This window comes from Macaca fascicularis, chromosome 13, assembly GCF_037993035.2.
Source record: "Macaca fascicularis isolate 582-1 chromosome 13, T2T-MFA8v1.1".
Lineage (NCBI taxonomy): Eukaryota > Metazoa > Chordata > Mammalia > Primates > Cercopithecidae > Macaca > Macaca fascicularis.
In genome coordinates, this window is record NC_088387.1 from 91654891 (window position 1) to 91678941 (window position 24051).

The following is a 24051-nucleotide window of genomic DNA, read 5'->3' on the forward strand; positions in this document are numbered from 1 at the left end:
GACTTCCTCCAGAGTGGGGCAAAGAAGTGGCAGTGACCCAGTCTTGACCAAATACAAGAGGACATTATACCAGGCTGGAGGCCAAGCTAGATGGATTAACAGGATAGAAGACATCTGAACCCTTGATGACATCAGGACCCTTTGATGACCTCAGAGACCGTAGGTACCTTGCCAGCCTGGCCCTGTAAGTCAGTACAGTTCTACCGTATTTGAGCCACTATATTTTGAATTTTCTTTAAAACACCAGTTTAGCCTAAAATATAAAAGCAAAACTAAAACTAAAACTAAAATTAATATAATACCAAATATTTACTGTGTATCTACCAAATGGCAAGCATTATACTAAAAAGGCTATATATTTATTATCTCGTTTAATCATTATGATGACTTTCTGATATAGGTAGGTAGTATTAAGATCCATTTTTATAGAGATGAAGAAACAAAAGCTTACAGAGAGGCTAAGGAGCTTAGCCAAGTTCAAATGACTAGAAAGTGGGAAGGCCAATAGTGAAACCAAATACCTGTCTGCAATGTCTGTGAAAATGCTCGCTCTCCAAAAATTAGTGACTGGACACTGTAAAAGCATTACAATTATATTAATGTTTACCAATTCTCAGAACTCTCAAGGTTTTGGCAGAAAGATTCAACAAAAATGTGTGGTTCATAATTAAAAGATTATATACTACAGAAAACAGATGACATTTAGAAAATGAAGTATAGTAACAATACATGACTATTACAAAAAATCATTTAACCTCTGAATGTTTGCTTTACAATCAGATATACAATTCTGAATCTAGAATAAATCTCAAAGATCATTTACTCCAATTTATTTTACAGATGATGAAACAAACACTAAAAATAGTTATATAAATGACACGAAAACAGTCAAATGTTTCAATAGGAAATGTCTGATTTTACGATGACAGTAACATTACTTAGCATACAGTTTGTAGATGACGTTTTAGAAGTATCTACTTGTGATGATTAATATTATGTAAACTGAACAGTATTCTTATTTTACTTAATACATGTATATAGAGAAATACTCACTTTGTAAATAGAGAGTGATAGTGGTTAAGCAACAACATAAAATGAGTATTTTATGGTAAATGGTATGTTTAGGGTTGCAATGAAACACTGGGCTTCATATCATTAAAGCTAATTTTAAAATGTAACTCTAAAAATTAATGGTCTGGGAAAGTCAACTTCTGTCCTCTAAAAGAAAAAGATTTTTAGTCAAATGAAAGCCAGAAAAGAAATTAGTCAAGCTCTGTAAATTGACAATTAGGATAAGACATTTTAGGTAGAGGACTATCATCTTCACAAGGACAGAGATCATATCTGTCCTGTTCATCACTGCATCCTAGCAAAATGCTAGGTACACGGTAGACAATAACAAGTTGCTGGATGAACATTAAGAGATCCTGCCAACTATTCTTGCAATCCAATCACAAAACAAAGCATACTTATATTAAAAAAAAGCAAGAAGAAATTTTGCCTAAAAGACCAGCCCTAACAGAGTAAAAGGTACTAGACATCATCCAGCTGACTTAAAGGAAAATATGGCTATAATTAATAAATAGACGAGAAATCTCAAGAAAGTAACAGAACCAATAAAGAACCCAAAATAAATTCCAGAACTTACAGTATTTTAAATAAAAATTCACTAGATGAACAAACAGCAGATTAAAGATAATAGAAGAAAGGGTCATTCAGCTTGAAAACAGATAAATAGAAATCATTCAATATGAAAAATACAGGGGAAAAAATACAAGGGAAGAAAAGGAAGAGAGCCTTTGTGACATATGTGACAAGATAATCAATCTAACATACATGTAATTGTAGTTCCCAAAATGAGAAGAGAGAGAATAAGGCAGAAAAAAATGTGAAAAAAATAATGGTCTAAAATTTCCCAGTTAAAAAAAAGAACAAAAACCAACCAACCTATAGATCTAAGAAGCCCAATGGAACACAGCAAAACACATTCAGCCCTCTACATCCTTGGGGTCTGCATTTGTGAATTCAACCAATCATGGGTCAAATATATTCATGGGAAAAAAGGATGGTTGAACCTATACTGAGAATGCACAGACTTTTTTTTTCTTGTTATTATTCCCTAAGCAATACAATTCCCTAACAATAACAACTACTTACATAACATTTATGTTGTATTCGGTATTATAAGCAATCTAGAGAATATTTAAAGCATACAGAAGGATGTGCATAGGATATGTGCAAATATTGTAGAGACTTGAACATCCATGGATTTAGGTATCTATCAGGGGTAGGGGGCACTCTAGTACAAGCAGACAGTCTCCTCTGGTGTGTAACTTACCACAGGTAGGGTGAGCCATGTTGCCACAAGGCGGTTGTTGATCCAGCGATACCAAGACGGGTTTACAAACATCAAAGGTAAAAAGGGACCCAGCATGAAAATGCTTCCAAAAAAGCTTCCCCAAAACAGAGTCAGTATAAAGTAAATCCCTTTCCATGACGCCATGATTCTGAAAGATATTTAAAAAAAAAAAGGATATATTTTGTTACTATACATTTAACAGCTTGAATTCAATTTCAGGATGATGGAGCATAAAATGATCACTAATTTTAGGGCTACAGAAAGGCTCTAATAAACAATATAATTGCCTGAATTTCAAAGAGGTGACCCTCCTACATGCTCTACTGGTCTAAAAAGTTGCCAGTACATTAGAAATTTATATTCTCTGGTCGGGTGTGGTGACTCACGCCTGTAATCCCAGCACTTTAGGAGGCTCGGGGGTGGGGGGGGGCGGGCGGGCGGTGGATCACTTGAGGCCAGGAGTCCGAGACCAGCCTGGCCAACATGGTGAAACACTAAAATACATCTCCACTAAAAATACAAAAATTAGCCAGGTGTGGTACTGTGCCTGTAATCCCAGCTACATGGGAGGCTGAGGTAGATGTTACAGTGAGCTGAGATCGCACCACTGCACTCCAGCTGGGACAACACAGTGAGACTGTTTCAAAAAAAAAGAAAGTGATACTCTCAACAGAGCAAATATCTGACCTCCAAAAAGAGTTATCTAGTTTAAGAAGCCTTTTTTTAAAATCATAAAACCATGTATTTTCCTTTCTAAGGTGTTATCTAACACAAACTCATAAAATATTCCAGAGTGTTTTCCTATCCAGAACTAGAAGCAATTGACTGAAAACTACAGACAAGTTTCCCAAGTTGAGTACAACAGTCCCCACTTTGGATCCATTCCAAGACCCCTAGTGGATGCCTGAATCACACATTGTACTAAACCCTTCATATACATTACATACATACCATGATGAAGTTTAACTTACCAATTAGGCGTGGTGAGAGATTAATAATAACTATTATTAATAAAGTATTATTAAGTAAAATAAAGGCTCCCTGAACACAAGCACTGCTATACCCCGACAGTCAATCTGATCACAGAAACAGCTATTAAGGGACTAACAGGCAGGCAGGATAGCATATATTGCATCAACGCACTGGACAAAGGGATAATTCACATCCTGAATGCGACAGAGAAGCATGGCATCAGATTTCATCCCGCTACTCAGAATGGTACACAAATGTAAAACCCATCAGTTGTTTATTTCTGGAATTTTCCATAAAACATTCAAACCACAGTTGACTTTGGGTAACTCAAACTGCGGAAAGCAAAACTGTGGGTAAGGAGGGGACTACTATACACCTAAAAACAATGGCAAGTTAGCAGAGTACATTGAAATTTTTTAAAATCCAGAAATATTAATTCTTTATATTAGAATCTGAAAATAACATCTTGGGTACTTGGTCTTTAATTGGCTTTTTATGAGTTGAAGGGTTAAGTAGAACTTAGACTCTTCACTGGCTATTTCCAAAGATTACTGTAGGGGGTCCTGATAACCAGAACATCATACTGATGTTGGAATGCTTGTTGGAAACATAGTCTAATATGAATAAACATTTGATTTTACAACTTAAACTATGTTAGAGAAAAACTGTGTTTTGCCTCAGAATAAAATTGTTAGAAACATTGAAATGATGAAAAAAAATGGCCTTAAAATCTATGTAGCAAAAAGGTATCTCAGAGATCAAGACCTCTGAATATTTTAAAAGAATCACAACAGGAAACAGAATACATTTTCAAATGTCATGGTGCTTTTTAAAAATATCAGACAAACAACAAAACAGGTCAAATCCCTTAAAACACACAATTAAGACTGACAGTATACTAAGTTTTTATTTGTTTGTTTGTTTGTTTTAAGGTGGCGTTTCACTCTGTCGCCAAGCTGCAGCGCAGTGGCGCGATCTCGGCTCACTGCAAGCTCTGCCTCCCGGGTTCAGGAGGTTCTCCTGCCTCAGCCTCTGGAGCAGCCGGGATTACAGGCGCGCGCCACCATGCTCATCTAATTTTTGTATTTTTAGTAGGGACAGGGTTTCACCTTGTTGGCCAGGGTGGTCTGGATCTCTTGACCTCATGATCTGGTCGCCTCAGCCTCCCAAAATGCTGGGATTACAGGCGTAAGCCACTGCGCCTGACTGACTACTATTTTTAAATTTCTACTGATACTTGACAGTACCCTGTAGAAAATCCTTCAAAGTACAAACTGAATAAACATCAACTAAGAGCTGGCTTTTTGCTAAACTCTAGATCTAAACTTTTAAGAGGTGGGGTAATGGAGTAATAATGGAAAAAGACTACTGGAAAGCAGCAGGCTGAACAATTCCCAGAGCTCACACATGGGGCCTGGAGTGGTCTGTTACCACCTATCCTCAACTTTCCTTTCTCTGAGGCTCAGGTCTTCCTCTTTGCATTGATGACACTATAGCTAGCTTCTCCCCAGAAAAAAGAAAAAAAAAATACCCTACAAACATCTAAATTTGGTATTCTCAATGCCTACTTCCTTTTATACACCCGCCCCGCCCCCCAGTCCTGCAATGCTGCTGCTCTATTTGAAATCCCTGTAACTACCTTTATCTACTGTTGTTGTTTTTTTCTGCCAATTAGTGATTAGCTAGCTCTGTGTTTAGACCCTCACCCCTCAACTCCCTGCAGAGCTACACTTCACATTGTATCCATATATAATGCTTCCCCCATCAAGGCTCTGGCATGCTTCTTCCTCACCAATTTCTGATTTGATGTGATTAACAGAAAAAAATATATAAAGTAACTTAGCTATCATATAATAAAATATTTTCATTATGCAGTGATGAAGCTGAGGCTCAGGAGAGTTAAGAAGACTTTCCTAAATCCACACAACAAATTAGTAGCATCAAATCTTTTCTGCTTACTGCTGCTTCTGCTATATCATGCTCTCTTTCTCCTGTGAAGGAGCCAGAAATTAGCCCTGAAATATGTCTCTAAACATAGACTTAAACGGGTAGAAAGGTGTGTGTCACATGAATATACTGGGATTACTCAGACCAAATCTAATCTAAAATTATTTCCATCCTACTTCTATTCCTTCTCTTTCAATCATTTGTTGATTTTCAATGATTCAATAAACATACAAAGATATCCCAATTACTGTGTGCCAGACACTATGTTAGTCATCTGGAGATTATAACAGTGAATATGACAGAAATTGCAAAGCTCTCACAAATCTAATGGTCCCTCCATCTCTTCCTTATGAGCTCCTATGTGGCTCTGCATTTAATCTAGCCCTATTCTGTATCTTCTTCCAAGTCTCAAGAGTTTGATGGACAAACTTGGTTCCAAATTATGCTAGCTATATACTTATTTGGAATAGCTAAAAAAAAATTTTTTTAAACAATAAAACTACTGACAATACCAGGAGCTGACAAGGATATGCAGCAACCAGAACTTGCAAACACTGCTGGTGGGAATGCAAAATGGGATGGCCACTTTGGAAAAGTTTGGCAGTTTCTTAAAATGCTAAATAGACACTTACAACAAAATCCAGAAATTCTACTCAATATCTAAGACAAATGAAAATGTATGTTCACATAAAAACCTATACATAATTATTTACAGCAGCATTATTCATAATTACCAAAAACTGGAAACCACCCAATTGTCAGTCAGGGAGAATGGATAAACAAAACCATAGTACATCCACACAATGACATACTACTCAGAATAAAGACAAACTATTGATCCATGCAACATGTTGAGTTAATCTCAAATGCATTATGCTGAACAAAAGATATGGTTTTAAAATCTTTTACTGGATTATTTCATTTATATGACATTCCAGATAAGGCAAAACCAAAGGATAGGGAAACAGATCAGTGGTTGGCAAAGATTAGAAGTAGGGAGATGGTTTGATTACAAAGAAACAACACAATATAAATTTAGGGGTTGGTCAGGCACGAGGTGGCTCGTGCCTGTAATCCCAGCACTTTGGGAAGCCGAGGGGAGCAGATCACGAGGTCAGGAGATCGAGACCATCCCGGTCAACATGATGAAACCCCGTCTCTACGAAAAATACAAAAATTAGCTGGGCATGGTGGCGCGTGCCTGTACTCCTAGCTATTTGGGAGGGTGAGGTAGGAGAATCGCTTGAACCCGGAGTCGGAGGTTGCAGTGAGCTGAGATGGCGCCACTGCACTCCAGCCTGGCAACAGAGTGAGACTCCCTCTCAAAAAAAATAAATAAAAAATAAAAAAAGAAGAAGTTTAGGGGGTTGAGGAAATTGGAAACTGTTCTATTTCCTGTTTAGGTTATGTTACAGGAAAGCTGTCCTGATCCAGACCCCAAGAAAGGGTTCTTGCATCTCACACAAGAATGAATTCAGGGCGAGTCCACGATGCAAACTGAAACCAAGTTTATTACGAAAGTAAAGGAATGAAAGAATGGCTACTCCACAGACAATGCAGCCCTGAGGGCTGCTGGTTGCCCATTTTTATGGTTATTTCTTGATGATATGCTAAACAAGGTAGGGATTATTCATGCCTCCCCCTTTTAGACCTTATAGGGTAACTTCTTGACATTGCCCTGGCATTTGTAAACTGTCATGGTGCTGGTGGGAGTGTAGCAGTGAGGACCATCAAAGGTCACTCTTGTTGCCATCTTGGTTTTGGTGGGTTTTGGCCAGCTCCTTAACTGCAACCTGTTTTATCAGCAAGGTCTTTATGACCTGTATTTTGTGGTGACCTCCTATCTCATCCTGTGACTTAGAATGCCTTAACCATCTGAAAATGCAGCCCAGTAAGTTTCAGCCTCATTTTACCCAGCTCCTATTTAAGATGGATTTGTTCCAGTTCACACACCTGTGACAGTCACAAGACTATACACATTTGTGAAAATCCATAGAAAGTATATTTTTTAAAAAGGGAACTTTACTGTTTGTAGATTTTTAAATAAATTTTTAAAAAATTATGCTATGTGATATAAAATCTGACAATATTTACTGTTCTCTTATAATATGGGGAATTCCAATTTTCTGGATTATTTCAATTACAGTAACACCTAAAATGTAACTAGCTTTTAAAATATTCCAGGCACTGTTTCATGTATTTTACATGTCGACCTGTTCACCAGTCACAGCAATCTCATAATGTAGGTATTTTCATTACCTTAATTTTACATATAAAGCTATTGAGGCAGCAAGGGGTTAAGTAACTTACTAAAGCTACACAGCTAGTAAATAACAAAACTGGAACTTGAAGCCAGGTAACTTGGTGTCAGAGTCCACACTCAGGCTAAAATGTTACACTATGTTTCCTTTTCAAGAATATATTACATCTGTAGTTAAATATATACCTGTTTTTAAATAGGCTATAAAATAAAGATTTACAATTATAAACTAAATGTTTCATACCTCATACAAAAATTATTCTGAATTTTAGAATTCATAGAAACTTAGTGAGAAAGCCTTATGTCTTTCTTATCTTACTGTTACTGGCAGGTCTTTGTTCTTAGAGCTCCCAAGATGGTGGTGGGCTGCTCCCAAGATGGCAGCAAGCCTTCTGCTCTCTGACCTGGGGGGTTCTTGGCTTCACGGATTCCAAGGAATGGAACCTTGGGCCATGCGGTGAGTGTTATAGCTCCATTAGAAGCCGTGGGTCATGGAGGAGAACCATGGAACCCAGCAACTAGTGTTCAGCTCAATTAGGACAAACACACGCACTTAACCACGCAGAAACAATGGCGAGCCTCTAGCCTGATCGGGAGTGGCAATGGGCGCCTTGCTGGATCAGAAGCATAGAGGACACCGTGCCAGATCCATAGGGGTGAAAGTCAATGGCTGGTCTGCAACAGCAGCATTCAGCAGTGGTGGACGGCGAGCGAAAGTTCAGCTCGAGCCCTAACAAACATGGACCAGAAGAGTGTGCAGTTGCAAGATTTAATAGAGTGAAAACAAAGCTCCCACACAATGGGAGGGGACCCAAAGGGGGTTGCCACTGCCAGTTCGAATGCCTAGGTTTACATCCTGATCACTGTCCCTCCCCCTGTGCTCTCAGGCGATAGATGACTATTTTTTTTTACCTCCTGCTTTTAGCCTAATGGGTATTTTAGTGAGCTCTCTTTACTACCTGATTGGCCGGGTGTGAGCTGAGTTACAAGCCCCGTGTTTAAAGGTGGATGCAGTCACTTTCCCCAGCTAGGCTTAGGGATTCTTAGTCAGCCTAGGAAATCCAGCTAGTCCTGTCTCTCAGTTCCCCCATCTCAACAGGAAAACCCAAGTGCTGTTGGGGAAGTTGGCTGACAACCACTCTAACTGCTTCCTGCTGAACTGGGGCATAGAAGGGGGCATGCAGTTGAGATTTCCTCAGGAGGGGTGCCTTTGATGTCATCAACATCAGAGCATGGGCTAGCAGGCCAGTCCAGGGATCCGCGGTAGATCTTAGTCATGGACTGCATCTGGGGCTCCATTTAAAGAACCATTTGTAGTTTTACAGCATCGACTCCAGAAGAGACAAACTTAACAAGGAGGTTAAAGATACAGGGATTGAAATGTATGGCCTGAAGTGCAGGGGGAGGCACATCCAACAGTTAGTAGGGTTTGGGGATCAGCATAAGCCAGTATAGGCTGGATGTGTTCCTCACTGAGGGCCCAGGTGCCTTCGAATAATTTTAGCCCTAAGTATTTAAAACTTGCTGTGAGCAGAGCTGAGCCTTTGGTTTGGATACCTTGTAGCCACAGGTGGCGAGGAACTTTAAGAGCGTTTGGGTGGCTTGATGGCACAGGGTTTCTGAACGGGTGGCTAAAAGTAAATCATCCACATACCAAAGGACAAGAGTGTCCAAGTATGAGAAGTGGCTCAAGTCTTGGGCTAATGCCTGTCCAAATAGATGGGAGCTATCCCTGAACCCTTGGGGTAAAACAGTCCAGGTGAGTTGAGACGTTGAGTTTTAAGGATCTTCAAAGGCAAACAAGAATTGAGAGTCAGGATGTACAGGGATGCAGAAAAAGGCATCCTTAAGGTCCAGGACTGGAAACCACTCTGCTTCCTCTGGTATTTGGGAAAGCAGAGTATAAGGGTTAGGTACAGCTGGTACAGAGGGACAACAGCCTCGTTGATAATCCTGAGATCTTGCACTAACCTCCACTGTCCGTTGGGTTTCTGTACTCCTAAAAGTGGAATATTGCAGGGGCTACTGCATGACCTTGGGCTTTTAGGTCCTTAACAATCTTCTGGAGTCCTTGTTGGGCCTCAGGTCTAAGAGGGTACTGCCTTTGCTAGGCAAAGGAGGCAGAATCCTTTAGTTTAACTTGAATGGGACGGGCATTCTTCACTCGTCCATATTGTCCTTCTGTTGCCCAAACTTCAGGATTAATTCCTTCCTCAAGCAGGGGACAACAAACAGGTGTTCTTTCTCCTATGTTCAGGTGTATAATGGCTCCTACTTTTGCTAGGATGTATCTCCCTAACAAAGGAGTGGGGCTTTCAGGCATAATTAGAAAGGCATGTGAAAAGAGTAAAGTTACCCAGTCCCAACTTAGTGGCTGGGAGAAGTATCTAATGACTGCCTGTCCTAGGACCCCTCAAATAGTGACAGGTCTGGAGGACAGCTGTCCGGGACAGGAGAGTAAGAATGAGAAGGCTGCATCAGTGTCCAGGAGACAATTAACCTCCTGGCCCTCAATGGTCAAGCATACCTGGGGCTCTGTGAGGGTGATGGCATAGGCTAGCACTTGCCCCAGGCACCCTCAGTCCTGCTGCTGGATCATCTGGTTAACGGCTTCTGACTCAGAGGACTTTCGTCTGCTGGGGCAGTGGGCCTTCCAGTGATTCCCTTGACATAAGGGGCATGGACGAGGGGGCAGCTTATTTCTATTCAGACAATCTTTTTTAAAATCTTTTTTAAAGTGTCCTTGCAGACCACACTGGAAGCAAGCCCTGTTAGGCATTCGATTTGCCCAGCCTTTTCCTGTTCCAAAGCCTCCAAAGTTCACTTGCCTGAGGGCCTTTTTTTATCCCATTTGTCCCGTTCCGCCCGCTCTTCCTCATCACTATTATAAAAAACCGAGCTTGCCAGGTTCAATAGGGTTTCCAAGTTTTGCTCTGGGTCTAAGGTGGACTTACGAAGTTTTTTCTAATGTCTGCAGCTGACTGAATGATAAACTTATCTTTTAAGATTAGTTGGCCTTCAATAGAGTCAGGTGACAGAGAGGTATGCTTTCTCAATGCCTCCCTTAGTCTCTCCAGAAAGGCAGTAGGATTTTCTTCCTTTCCCTGTGTTATAGTGGACATCAGTGAATAATTTATAGGCTTCTTCCTAGTGTTCCTTAGTCCTTCTAGCACGCAAGTTAGCAAATGTCTGCGGCACCAAGCTCCATGTTCTGTGTCCCCAGGAGGGTCTACACTGGGAACTGCCTGCTGGCCTGTGGGGAATTGTTCTCTTTCCTCTGTTGTCATCCTATCATTGACCTGACTGAGATACCAGAGATCGCCAAACTCTTGGGCTGCAGTTATGGCGGCACTTGTCTCATTTGGGGTTAGTGTCTGATCTAGCAGTAACATTGTATCTTTCCATGTCAGATCAAAGGATTGTCCTAACCCTTGTAAAATCTCAATATAGCCATCAGGGTTATCTGAGAATTTACCTAGGTCTATTTTAATTTGCTTCAAGTCTGAGAGGGAAGAAGGTACATGCACGCTGGCTGGGCCGAATTCTCCTCCTCCCACTGCTTGGAGGGGGCATAATCCGGGAATACTTGCACTCCTTGGTTCATTGTTTACCCCTTTGCCTATCTCCTTTGGAGACAGTTTGGGTTGAAGGGAGGTCCTTATTAGTTGGGAAAGGAGCCAGGGGGACACCGGCATAGGGAAGTAGACTCTGAGGGCTTCCTGTACGGCATAAATTACACTTTTTACATAATTGTGAGTTGTCTCTTAATGAAAAGAAAGTTTGCACATACGGCACGTCACTCCTTTTGCCCTCTTTTCTACAAAAGAGGTCTAGCTGTAAGATGGTGTTATAATTTATACTTCCCTCAGGAGGCCAGGTTTCTCCCACTTGAAGAGGATATTGTGGCCAGGCGGTACTGCAGAAGAATATAAGTCATTTCTCTCTTAGGGTCTGAGGGTCAAATTGGTCCCAATTCTCCAGAATACATCTTAGGGGCGTTTTTGCGTTGGGGGAAACGTTTCCCATCTGGAAAAAGAACATAGGGATGCCAGCAGCCCTAGTCATTTTCCGATGAGCATTAGTCCTACGGCGTCCTCTATGGTCCTAATGCTTATTCCTTTCCAGGGTGCGTAACCACCCATGGACTTCTGCTTATCAGATTAGTTACGCTCACTGATGTAGCAGTCCTGCACTTGTTTTCCCACCTTTCTTGACCGACAAAGAAAGGGGTCTGGGCTGCTGGATTCCAGTGGTCCTTTACCAGCGTGCCCAACATTGCCTTTGTGCTCAGGGTTGAGTTCTAGAGCTAGGATGGGTTCCTAAGTGTTTCATAACAAACCAGTTGCCCCATCAAGGTGCATTCCCATAAACAATAGTTCCTAGAGGGTGTAGATAACCTTTTGAGTCAGGATTGAGATAGATTTTTTTTTTTTTTTATGATAACCATTTTTATCCAAAGCAAACTTCCTTCATGCCTGGGGACTAGACCGTCTAAGGCCACAAGATTAGAAGTTAGGATAATATATGTTACACTGTTAACTTTTAGCAACTTTACTTTTATTGAAAACCTTGTAAGTCTGGAATTTCAATTATCCTTTGCTATTAATAAGACTTTGTTTAGTCTAAATTAACTTAGAATTGGTATAGATCGTTCCTTCCTGGTTCTGTAAGTACTTTAAGGCTTGGCTGAGTGCAAACAGCTCGCACATTTGAGCAGACCAATTATTAGACAATTTTTCTAACTCTGCTTCTACAAGAGTTTCCCTATCAATTACTGAATACACATTCTGTTTTTTTTCCCTCAATCACCCAGGAGGAACCATCTATCATCCTATCCTGAAGGGAGTTCCTCCTAGGTCTGGTTGGAACTTTGTATGGTAATTAAGATTTAAATCCCCTGTTAGGAAATCTGCTGGGTTAAGGGAATTTTCAGTGGTTAATGTTAAATCATCTTCTTCTAACAGAATAGCCCCATACTTTAATATTTTTGAGTTAGTAAGCTACCTTTTTTACTTAGGATATTTCTGAACTGGTGAGGTATGCTCATGATGAGCTTTCCTCTAAAAGTTATTCTTCTACTTTCTTCTGCTAGCAAAGCAGTTGCCGCTACAGATTGAATGCATTTGAGCCATCTGTGGGTTACTGGATTAAGGATTTTTGATAGGAAGGCTACGGGTTGTCAGTGGCCCCATTGCTTTTAGCTATGCCCTTGTTTACACTGACAGCAAGGTGGGTATTAGAGTGTTATAGGGTCAAGGAGAAGACCTTCAATTATCAATTACAGGTTTTAAATTTACCCTGGCTTTTAAAGGAATAGGGTACACTGTTTTTTCTTTACTACTTCTCTTTCTCTCTTTTTGACTTTCTGTCTCTCTCTCTCTCTCTCTCTCTCTCTCTCTCTCTCTCTCTCTGACTCCCTTTGTCTCTCTGCCTCTCTCTTTTCCCCCTCTCTTTCTCCCTTCTCTTTTGATAGATGGATTTTGGGAACATAGCAGAATGACATTGCCCCCATTTGCCACTATAGGAATATGCTCTTCCCTTTAATTTACTCAATTCGCTTTCATCCTGATCTGTTATGTTGTGGTAGACCCAGTTTCAGTTGTTAAAGTACTGGGTTATCATTCTAAGGCCCTGGCCAAGGAGTTGAGGCTTGGAGATTGTATTGCGGGGTGGGGAGGGGGGAAGGGCCGGTAACCTGGTTAGAAATTGGGAGGAGAGCATCTTAAATTAATGGGAGAGCAATCCTCCCAGCCATTTACAAATCTAGGGCCCTGGCAAGGGTGGTGGGGAACGGGTCCCACATAACTGCCCATGTCAACAGCTGTATACCTGAACTGGGAGGGACACCAGGGACAAGACTCTCTGGGTTCATAGCCTAGATGCCTAAGGACACAGTGGAGAGCTTCCTCAGATCCCTTTGGAAATACAACTTGCTCTAATACTTGGGAGAGGAAATGAAAGCCTGAACCATTAGTACCTAGGAGGCAGGGATCGGAGGAAGTAGATTCAGAGGTAAGGAGAATTTTGGGGCTACACTTTCAAGAAAGTGGTGGTTGGGACCCAGGAGGTATGGGTCAGAAGGAGAGGTAGGGGCGCATGCATCAGCGACTGTGGAGTAAAGACTTCTAGCTGCACCATAATCTCGACCGGCCAATGCCAGGAGTTCGGGATGATAGCTTTCTGCCTCTAGCTGGCCCTCGGCTTCCCCAGGAAAATTGTAAAAGCAGGAGCTGGTTCCAGGCAGACCAACGCTCCCAATTCAGAAGGGTTGGGGGCTGTTAGCCTTTTCCCAGAAAGCCTGACACCTGAGTCTTAAGTCCGGCAGCCACGCTAATCATTTTTAAATGGCTGACAGATGCCCAGTATTTTCCTCCGACTCTAACGAAGGATAGAACAGAATAGCAAGTGTAAGTGGTCCGATATTACTCAAGGCTTTGGAGAATCCCTGTATAGGCCACCAGATGTTACTGGTGGGTCTTTGTTCTTAGAGCTCCCAAGATGGTGGCAGACCACTCCCAAGATGGCAGCAAGCCTTTTGCTCTCTGATCTGGGGTTCTCGGCCTCACGGATTCCAAGGAATGGAACTTTGGGCCATGCGGTGAGTGTTATAGCTCTATTAGAAGCCATGGGTCATGGAAGAGAACTGTGGAACCCAGCGACTAGTGTTCAGCTTGATTAGGACGAACACATGCACTTAGCACGCAGAAACAATGGCGAGCCTCTAGCCTCATCGGGAGTGGCAATGGGCGTCTTGCTGGATCAGAAGTGCAGTGGACACCGTGCCGGATCTGGAGGGGTGAAAGTCAGCAGCGGGTCTGTGACGGTGGCGTTCATCAGTGGTGGACGGTGAGTGAAAGCTCAGCTGCAGCCCTAACAAACATGGACCAGAAGGGTGTGCAGTTGCAAGATTTAACAGAGTGAAACCAGAGCTCCCATACAACGGGAGGGGACCCAAAGGGGGTCACCACTGCCGGTTCAAATGCCTGGGTTTATATCCTGATCACTGTCCCTCCACCTGTGCTCCCAGGCGATAGATGATTGACTATTTCTTTACCTCCTGCTTTTAGCCTAATGGGTATTTTAGTGAGCTCTCTTTACTACCTGATTGGTCAGGTGTGAGCTGAGTTACAAGTCCTGTGTTTAAAGGTGGGTGAAGTCACCTTCCCCAGCTAGGCTTAGGAATTCTTAGTCGGCCTAGGAAATCCAGCTAGACAGGACTATCATTACCATCCCTCAATACCTAATGTAATGTGTATGACACCAAAACTTGGGGAGGTGCAAGGAATGGGAGTTGCCAGCTTCTGATGGAAGAAAGTTGGGTTAAATAACTGACAAACTAAATATTTAATCTTTTTAAAACCCTTTAAAATAAAAAAGGTGACATAATTGAAAAGTAATTAAAAACACTGCAATTTAGTATCACATTTTGTGCATTCTTTGCATAATACTGATACCTTTTTTAAAAAGACATTTGAAAACTAACTGCAGTTTTAAAAGGGCATATAACATTTTATTGACAAATAACAGAGATAGGTATAACAGAGATAGAGAAGTGAACTGTAGATAATCCTGAAAAACTATGCCTACTTCAAGTGTAACCTAACAAGTTTTCCCAAATGACCACTTTCCTTTCAGCGAATTAACAACAATCTTAATAACCTCACTAATTTCCTAGCTCATAATATGATTATGATGCTTACCCATGGTGTCTAACCACTTATGGTTCAAACCATTGCATCACCAAACAAAAGATAAAATAGAACACATGAACCAAAATACAGCCCACCTAGACTTCTTACTCAGTTGCATGTGTTATTCCTAGAGCACGACAATGTGGGAGGACATTCCCTGACAAAGATTAACGGACTCCATTATGGATACCTATAGTCCCTTGCTCAGGAAGGAAACATTTTCATAGAATCTCCCTAGTTATTTTATTCACGTAACAAGTCAAGTGTTAGCAACTAGTGTTACTCTCAGAGTCTAATAGGGAAGCTAAGTACGAAAATAAATTATTGCAATTCACTGTGATACATGCTGTAATAGAGGGATAGGAGATATGCAACAGGTGTTAAGGGTAGATCAAAGTAGACAAGATGAACTCTGCTAACAGGGATTAAAGAAGGCTTTAGACTCTTGGAGGATAAGTGGTTGTGGGAGGGGAGAGAATACTCCAGGCAATAACCTGCAGAGTCACAGAAATTTGAAACAGCATGGCTTAATCAGAAAACTTTTAAAACTCGTATTACTGAGGTACAGGGTACACAATGGGGGCGGGGGGAGCGGGGGTTGCAAGAACATAGGCCTGAGGGAGAAAGTACACACACCCAGGCCAGGATAGCCAAGAAAACCACATTTGACAGGTCACTAGGGGTGGAGGAAAAATATCTAAGGCATATGAGTCATGTTTTAGGATACATGTTAAAAGTGAAATGTATATAAACGTTTCAAAAGTGAAATGTATATAAACATGAATTCAATCAGTATACAGATTAATTTTATTAAGAGCCTTCTCTGGATCTAAACAGAGAGAGCATGGGACTTGTTGGCAAAAATCCCAGGACTGACAGACGCTGGTATCACAGAGGTCTGTGATGCAGCTCCAACACTCAACAGCCAGAGGATCACAACCACATTACTTAACCTGGTCACTTCACTTATAAAGTTAGGAGGTTAGGGAAAAACCTCTCTGGGGCCTCTACTAACACAGGAATTCTAAATATAGGCTATCTTTTGCCCACTGAATACTTATCAGGAACTTTACAGAGGGCTCTTGGCATTTACATATCTAACACCTAGAGATTCAACTATTCATGAATAATCCAAAGGTCATAACATGGAAGTAATCTGCTGAAACTCAAAGCTCAATTGTGAACACTGCAAGGCTGATGTCAAAAAACAAACCATTTAGGTAGTAATAAATGACTCTGGCCAACTGTCTAGTATCCTAATCTCAAAAAGCCTTTATTCTCTTCTACTTACTTCATACGCACTTCTTTGGGGAAGTGATATGCTATAATAGATTTGTAAATGTGAAGGTTCAAAAGGACCTTGTTATATCCCTTGACAATGTCAAGTATGTCCTAACACTGGCACTTTACATTCTCACCTCATCCAAACAGAAGCCTCAAAAGCAAGCTGTTGATTTATCAGTAGTATTTACAGGTAAAGGAATGAAAGATTTAGTTCCATTAACGAGTCCCTGACACTTTATATTGAGTGAGGTAAGAAACCTATAACCAAGGAGATTCGCAGAAAATGCAGTGTGAGCCCCGAAAATTTGAGACAGATCACAGTTAATTTAGAAAGTTTAATTTACCAAGGTTGAGAACAGGCACCCGTGACACAGCCTCAGGAGGTCCTGATGGCATGTGCCCAAGGTGGTCAGACCACAGTTTGATTTTACACATTTTAGAGAGACATGAGACATCAATCAACATAGGTAAGATGAACATTTGGTTCCATCTGGAAAGGTGGGACAACTGGAAGCAGGGAGGGGGCTTCCAGGTCATAGGTAGATAAGAGACAAATGGTTGCATTCTTTTGAGTTTCTGATTAGCCCCTCCAAAGGAGGCAATCAGATATGCATTTATCTCAGTTTGCAGAGGAGAGACTATGAATAGAATGGGAAGCAGGTTTGCTCTAGGCAGTTCCGAGCCTGACTTCTTCCTTTAGTTTAGTGATTTGGGGGGCCCAAGATATTTTCCTTTCACAGAGAAAAGAGTTCAATTGCAGAGAGTTTAAAGGCCAAAAAGTAAACAATGAATAATAAAAGCATATAACAAATTAAGCATATTGTTTAAGCAAATGCAAGCTCATTTATTCATGAGACTAGGGGTCAATAAAGTACACACAAAACCACCCATCTACATTATACTACAGTTGCACTTCTTACATGTTACTCTAGTAACTAGGGAACCCTAGAAATTCCCCATTTTTTCCAAAAATATAGGAAAATGAAAAATTAACATGTGCTGACTTACATATATTTATTGATATTTATCTATTTAAATACATATAGCTAAATATAGCAAACTATATATTTATATATAACTACACATTAATAATTAATCTAAACTCAGTTTAGATTCAACAAATTTTCCAATGAAAAGCCCTAACACATCTTTTGTGAAATATGTTCATTAGTGATCAGTAAAATATAAAGTACCATTTTCCTTCTATCTCATTAGAAAAACTGAAAATACTCACAATATTTAACATTGGCAGGGTTATAGATACAAATGTATTTTTCTATCTTGCTACTAATATTGTAAATTAAGTACCACCCTTTAGGTTAGTAATAAGGCAGTACTTGTCAAGACAAAATGTGCATGTTTAATTAATAATTATACTTCAAGAACTCTATCATGCAGAAATATTTATAGGAGTTCACAAAGAAATGGGTACAACATTGTTCATGTAAGTATAATTTGTAACAATAAACAGTGGGCAATAATAAAGCCTACCAATAAGAGAAGGGGGAACATTTATTTTAACATTTATTTTGAAGTACTAAGCAGGCATTCAAGAGAATACGGAAACTCACATCATCTGATATGATAGGGTATCCTTGATACGCAGTAAATAAAACCAAGTGCAAAATATAACAGATGGCATGCTCCCATTTTTGCCTTAACAAGTCAATTTTTTAAAAAATGTATGCATCTGTGTATATCTGTGCATGTCAGTACATGTATTTCTAGGTGTATTAATAGGTCTGATTTCAATAGAGGGGCATAGTAAGCTCAAGACTATGCCACAAAGAGGCTATCTGGAGATAAATATCCTCTCCTTAATCTCCATCCACCCTTTTATCTCCTGTAAGGGCTTCCTTCCCCTTGACCTCACCCAACTGGAAATAAGGGAAAAGGGCACCCCCTGGGTCTCCTGAGGCAGACAAAAGAAAAGAATGTTGAGCGTGTCCAGAGGGCAAAGAGAAGACATCCAGTAGAACAATATGAGCATAAGGAAAATGAGGAGTTACAAAGCATTATCTAGAATATGATAACCTTTTACACATACATTATACAGTGTCAGGCTTCTGAGCCCAAGCCAAGCCATTGCATCCCCTGTGACTTGCACATCTGCCCAGATGGCCTGAAGTAACTGAAGAATCACAAAAGAAGTGAAAATGCCCTGCCCCGCCTTAACTGATGACATTCCAACACAAAAGAAGTGAAAATGGCCGGTCCTTGCCTTAAGCGATGACATTACCTTGTGAAATTCCTTTTCCTGGCTCATCCTGGCTCAAAAAGTTCCCCCACTGAGCACCTTGTGACCCAACCCCCCTTTGACTGTAATTTTCCTTTACCTACCCAAATCCTATAAAACAGCCCCACCCTTATCTCCCTTCGCTGACTCTCTTTTCGGACTCAGTCCACCTGCACCCAAGTGATTAAAAAGTTTTATTGCTCACACAAAGCCTGTTTGGTGGTCTCTTCACACGGACGCACATGACATTTTGGTGCTGTGACTCGGATCTGGGGACCTCCCTTGGGAGATCAATCCCCTGTCCTCCTGCTCTTTGCTCCGTGAGAAAGATCCACCTACAACCTTGGGTCCTCAGACCCACCAGCCCAGGGAACATCTCACCAATTTTAAATCGGGTAAGCGGCCCCTTTTTAACTCTCTTCTCCAACCTCTCTCACTATCCCACAACCTCTTTCTCCCTTCAATCTTGGCGCCACCCTTCAATCTCTCCCTTCTCTTCATTTCAATTCCTTTCCTTTTCTGGTCGAGACAAAGGAGACACGTTTTATCCATGGACCCAAAACTCCAGCGCCCCCATCACGGACTGGGGACGGCAGCCTTCCCTTGGTGTTTAATCATTGCAGGGACGCCTCTCTGATTACTCACCCACGTTTCAGAGGTGTCTGACCACGCTACAGGGACACCTGCCTTGGTCCTTCACCCTAAGTGGCAAGTCCCACTTTTCTGGGGGAGAAGCAAGCACCCCACCCCTTCTCTCCCTGTCTCTACCCCTTCTCTGCTTTTCTGGGGGAGAGGCAAGCACCCTGACCCCTTCTCTCCCTGTTTCTACCCCTTCTCTGCTTTTCTGGGGGAGGGGCAAGAAACCCGACCTCTTATTTTTGAACCCTGACCTCTTATTTTTGTGCCCCAACCTCTTACTTTTGTGCCCCATCCTCTTATTTTGTGCCCCAACATATTTTTGAACCCCAATCCCCTATTTCCACGCCCTGACCCCTTTCCTGCTTTTCTGGAGGGCAAGAACCCCCGAACTCCTCCTCTCTGTGTCTCTACTCTTTCTTTTCTCTGGGCTTGCCTCCTTCACTATGGGCAACCTTCCACCCTCCATTCCTCCTTCTTCTCCCTTAGCCTGTGTTCTCAAGAACTTAAAACCTCTTCAACACACACCTGACCTAAAACCTAAATGCCTTATTTTCTTCTACAATGCCACTTGAACCCAATACAAACTCGACAGTAGGTCCAAATAGCCAGAAAACGGCACTTTCGATTTTTCCATCCTACAAGATCTAAATAATTCTTGTAGTAAAATGGGCAAACGGTCTGAGGTGCCTGACATCCAGGCATTCTTTTACACATCGGTTCCCCCCTAGTCTCTGTTCCCAATGCGACTCGTCCCAAATCTTCCTTCTTTCCCTCCCGCCTGTCCCCTCAGTCCCAACCCCAAGCGTCGCTGAGTCTTTCCAGTCTTCCTTTTCTACAGACCCATCTGACCTCTTCCCTCCTTGCCAGGCCGAGCTAGGTCCCAATTTTTCCTCAGCCTCCGCTCCCCCACCCTACAATCCTTTTATCACCTCCCCTCCTCACACCCGGTCTTGCTTTCTGTTTCATTCCTTGACTAGCCCTCCCCAACATGTCCAGCAATTTCCTCTTAAAAAAGCGGATAGAGCTAAAGGTACAGTCAAGGTTAATGCTCCTTTTTCTTTATCCGACCCCTCCTAAATCAGTTAGCGTTTAGGCTCTTTTTCATCAAATATAAAAAACTTAGCCCAGTTCATTGCCTGTTTAGCAGCAACCTTGAGATGCTTTTCAGCCCTAGACCCTGAAAGGTCAGAAGGCCGTCTTATTCTTAATATGCATTTTATTTTATTACCCAATCTGCTCCCAACATTAAATAAAGCTCCAAAAATTAAATTCTGGCCCTCAAACCCCACAACAGGACTTAATGAACCTCACCTTCAAGGTGTACAATAATAGAGTAGAGGCAGCCAAGTAGCAACTTATTTCTGAGTTGCAATTCCTTGCCTCCACTGTGAGACAAACCCCAGCCACATCTCCAGCACACATCTCCACAACTCCAAATGCCTGAACCGCAGCTCCCAGGGGTTCCTCCAGAAACTCCTTCCCCAGGAGCTTGCTACAAGTGCTGGAAATCTGGCCACTGGGCTAAGGAATGCCCACAGCGCGGGATTTCTCCTAAGCCGTGTCCCATCTGTGTGGAACCCCACTGGAAATTGGACTGTCCAACTCACCTGGCAGCCACTCCGAGCCCCTGGAGCTCTGGCCCAAGGCTCTCTGACTCCTTTCCAGACCTTCTTGGCTTAGCAGCTGAAGATCAACGCTGCCCCATCTCCTCAGAAGCCTCCTGGACCATCACAGACGCTCTGGGTAACTGTTACAGTGGAGGGTAATTCCGTTCCCTTCTTAATCAATACGGAGGCTACCCACTCCACATTACCTTCTTTTCAAAGGCCTGGTTCCCTTGCCTCTATAACTGTTGTAGGTACTGAAACTAGGCCTCATAAAATTTAGAAACTAGGCCTCATATAGAAAAATTAACACCAGGTGGCTCTGGATAGGGTCCCACCCTGCCTCGATAGGGTCCCACCCTGATAGGGTCCCACCCTGCCGATTCCGGGAAACAACCTCATGGGGTCCCACCCTGCCAATTCCGGGGGTCCCACCCTGCCTCGAAGTTCCAGGAATCAGCAACTCCAAGAAAAAACCTCATAAGGTCCTGCTCTAACCAATTAGAACAAGACACCTTGCTCAGGCCATAGCTAGACCCAATTACCACGCGCCTAAAGCTTTGTTTGAATTTCGCGCCTTAAGCTGTGTTTGAACTTGTGTTTGCCTATATAAACAACCTGTAACAAGCACTCGGGGTCCCAGGGCCAACTTAGAGCTTGGGACCCTAGCGCGCTAGTAATAAATAACTCTCTGCTGTGAATCTCGTGTCGGTGATCCTTCGCGGCGACCCCTGCCCAGGAGGGAATCGACAGTTCGGTTCCAACAGTACTGACAGCCAGGCTTCTAAACCTCTTAAAATTCCCCAACTCTAGTGCCAACTTGGACAACATTCTTTTATGCACTCCTTTTTAGTTATCCCCACCTGTCCAGTTCCCTTATTAGGCCAAGACATTTTAACTAAATTATCTGCTTCCCTGACTATTCCTAGGCTACAGTCACACCTCATTGCCGCCTTTTCCCCCAGTTCAAAGGCTCCTTCACATCCTCCCCTCGTATCCCCCCACCTTAACCCACAAGTATAGGACACCTCTACTCCCTCCCTGGTGACTGCTCATGCACCCCTTACCATCTCATTAAAACCTAATCACCCTCACCCCACTCAATGCCAACATCCCATTCCACAGCACGCTTTAAAAGGATTAAAGCCTGTTATCAGTCGCCTGCTATAGCATGGCCTTTTAAAGCCTGTAAACTCCCCTTACAATTCCCCCATTTTACCTGTCCTAAAACTAGACAAGACTTACAGGTTAGTTCAAGATCTGCACCTTATCAACCAAATTGTCTTGCCTGTAGGTTAGTTCAAGATCTGCACCTTATCAACCAAATTGTCTTGCCTGTCCACCCCGTGGTGCCAAACCCATATACTCTCCTATCCTCAATACCTCCCTCCACAACCCATTATTCTGTTCTGGATCTCAAACATACTTTCTTTACTAGTCCTTTGCACCCTTCATCCCAGCCTCTTTTCACTTTCACTTGGACTGACCCTGACACCCATCAGGCTCAGCAAATTACCTAGGCTCTACTTCTGCAAGGCCTCAAAGACAACCCCATTACTTCAGTGAGGCCCAAATTTCTTCCTCATCTGTTACCTATCTTGACATAATTATCAAAAACACATGATAATGCTGATCGTGTCCGGCTAATCTCCCAAACCCCAATCCCTTCTACAAAACAACAACTCCTTTCCTTCCTAGGCATGGTTAATGCGGACAGAATTCTTACACAAGAGCCGGGGGACCGCGTCCTGTAGCCTTTCTGTTCAAAGAACTTGACCTTACTGTTTTAGCCTAGCCCTCATGCCTGGGCGCAGTGGCTGCCACTGCTTTAATACTGTTAGAGGCCCTAAAAATCACAAACTATGCTCAACTCTCTACAGTTCTTATAACTTCCAAAGTCTATTTTCTTCCCCCAACCATCGTTCAAGACAACGCTTATGCTGATAAGGTAGCTAAAAAAGCAGCCATCAAAAGGCATCAGATTTCATCACTCAGGACAATGTTTATGCTGATAAGTTAGCTAAAAAAGCAGCTAGCATTCCAACTTCTATCCCTCAAGGCAGTTTTCCTCTTCACATCAGCCACTCCCACCTACTCCCCTGCTGAAACTTCCACCTATCAATCTCTTCCCACACAAGGCAAATAGTTTTTAGACCAAGGAAAATACCTCTTTCCAGCCTCACACGCCCATTCTATTCTGTCATTTCATAACCTCTTCCATGTAGGTTGCAAGCCGTTAGCCCATCTCTTAGAACCTCTCATTTCCTTTCCATCATGGAAATCTATCCTCCAGGAGATCACTTCTCAGTGTTCCATCTGCCACTCTAGTACCCCTCAGGGATTGTTCAAGCCCCCTCCCTTTCCTACACATCAAGCTCGAGGGTTTGCCCCTGCCCAGGACTGGCAAATTGACTTCACTCACATATCTCTTAGTCTGGGTAGACACCTTCACTGGATGGGTAGAGGCCTTTCCCACAGGGTCTGAGAAGGCCACTGCAGTCATTTCTTCCCTTCTGTGACATAATTCCTCAGTTTGGCCTTCCCACCACTATACAGTCTGATATCAGACCAGCCTTTAATAGTCAAATCACCCAAGCAGTTTCTCAGGCTCTTGGTATTCAGTGAAACCTTTATATTCTTTACCGTCCTCAATCTTCAGGAAAGGCAGAACGGACAAATGGTCTTTTAAAAACACACCTCACCAAGCTCAGTCACCAACTTAAAAAGGACTAGACAATACTTTTACCACTTTCCCTTCTCAAAATTCAGGCCTGTCCTCGGAATGCTACAGATTCCAGCCCATTTGAGCTCCTGTGTGGACACTCCTTTTTATTAAGTCCCAGTCTCATTCCAGACACCAGACCAACTAGACTGCACCCCAAATAACTTGTCATCCCTACTATCTTCTGTCTAGTCAGACTCCTATTCACTGTTATCAAATACTCATAAATGCCCTGCTGGTGTTTACACTGCTAGTTTACACTGTTTCTCCAAGCCATCACAGCTCCCGGTGCGATCCCAAACCGCTACTCAAAATTCCCTCTTAAAGTAAATAAATA

General features: G+C 42.2%; 1 protein-coding gene across 30 annotated transcripts in view; it reads right to left on the bottom strand.

Annotated features, from left to right (window-relative positions):
* LCLAT1 (lysocardiolipin acyltransferase 1) overlaps positions 1-24051 on the bottom strand; it is a 216060-nt gene that overhangs the window by 122772 nt on the left and 69237 nt on the right. For 27 of the 30 annotated variants that reach the window (XM_074012055.1, XM_005576201.4, XM_074012061.1 and 24 more), the window contains one exon: positions 2339-2507. The exons of 2 other annotated variants lie outside the window; for them this stretch is intronic. In XM_074012055.1, coding sequence (XP_073868156.1) covers positions 2339-2503 — 165 coding nt within the window. In that variant the 5' untranslated portion in view covers positions 2504-2507. Of the gene's footprint in view, positions 1-2338; positions 2508-20995; positions 21243-24051 lie in introns of those variants that run through there. One more of the 30 variants, XM_005576204.5, reaches the window with a different exon arrangement.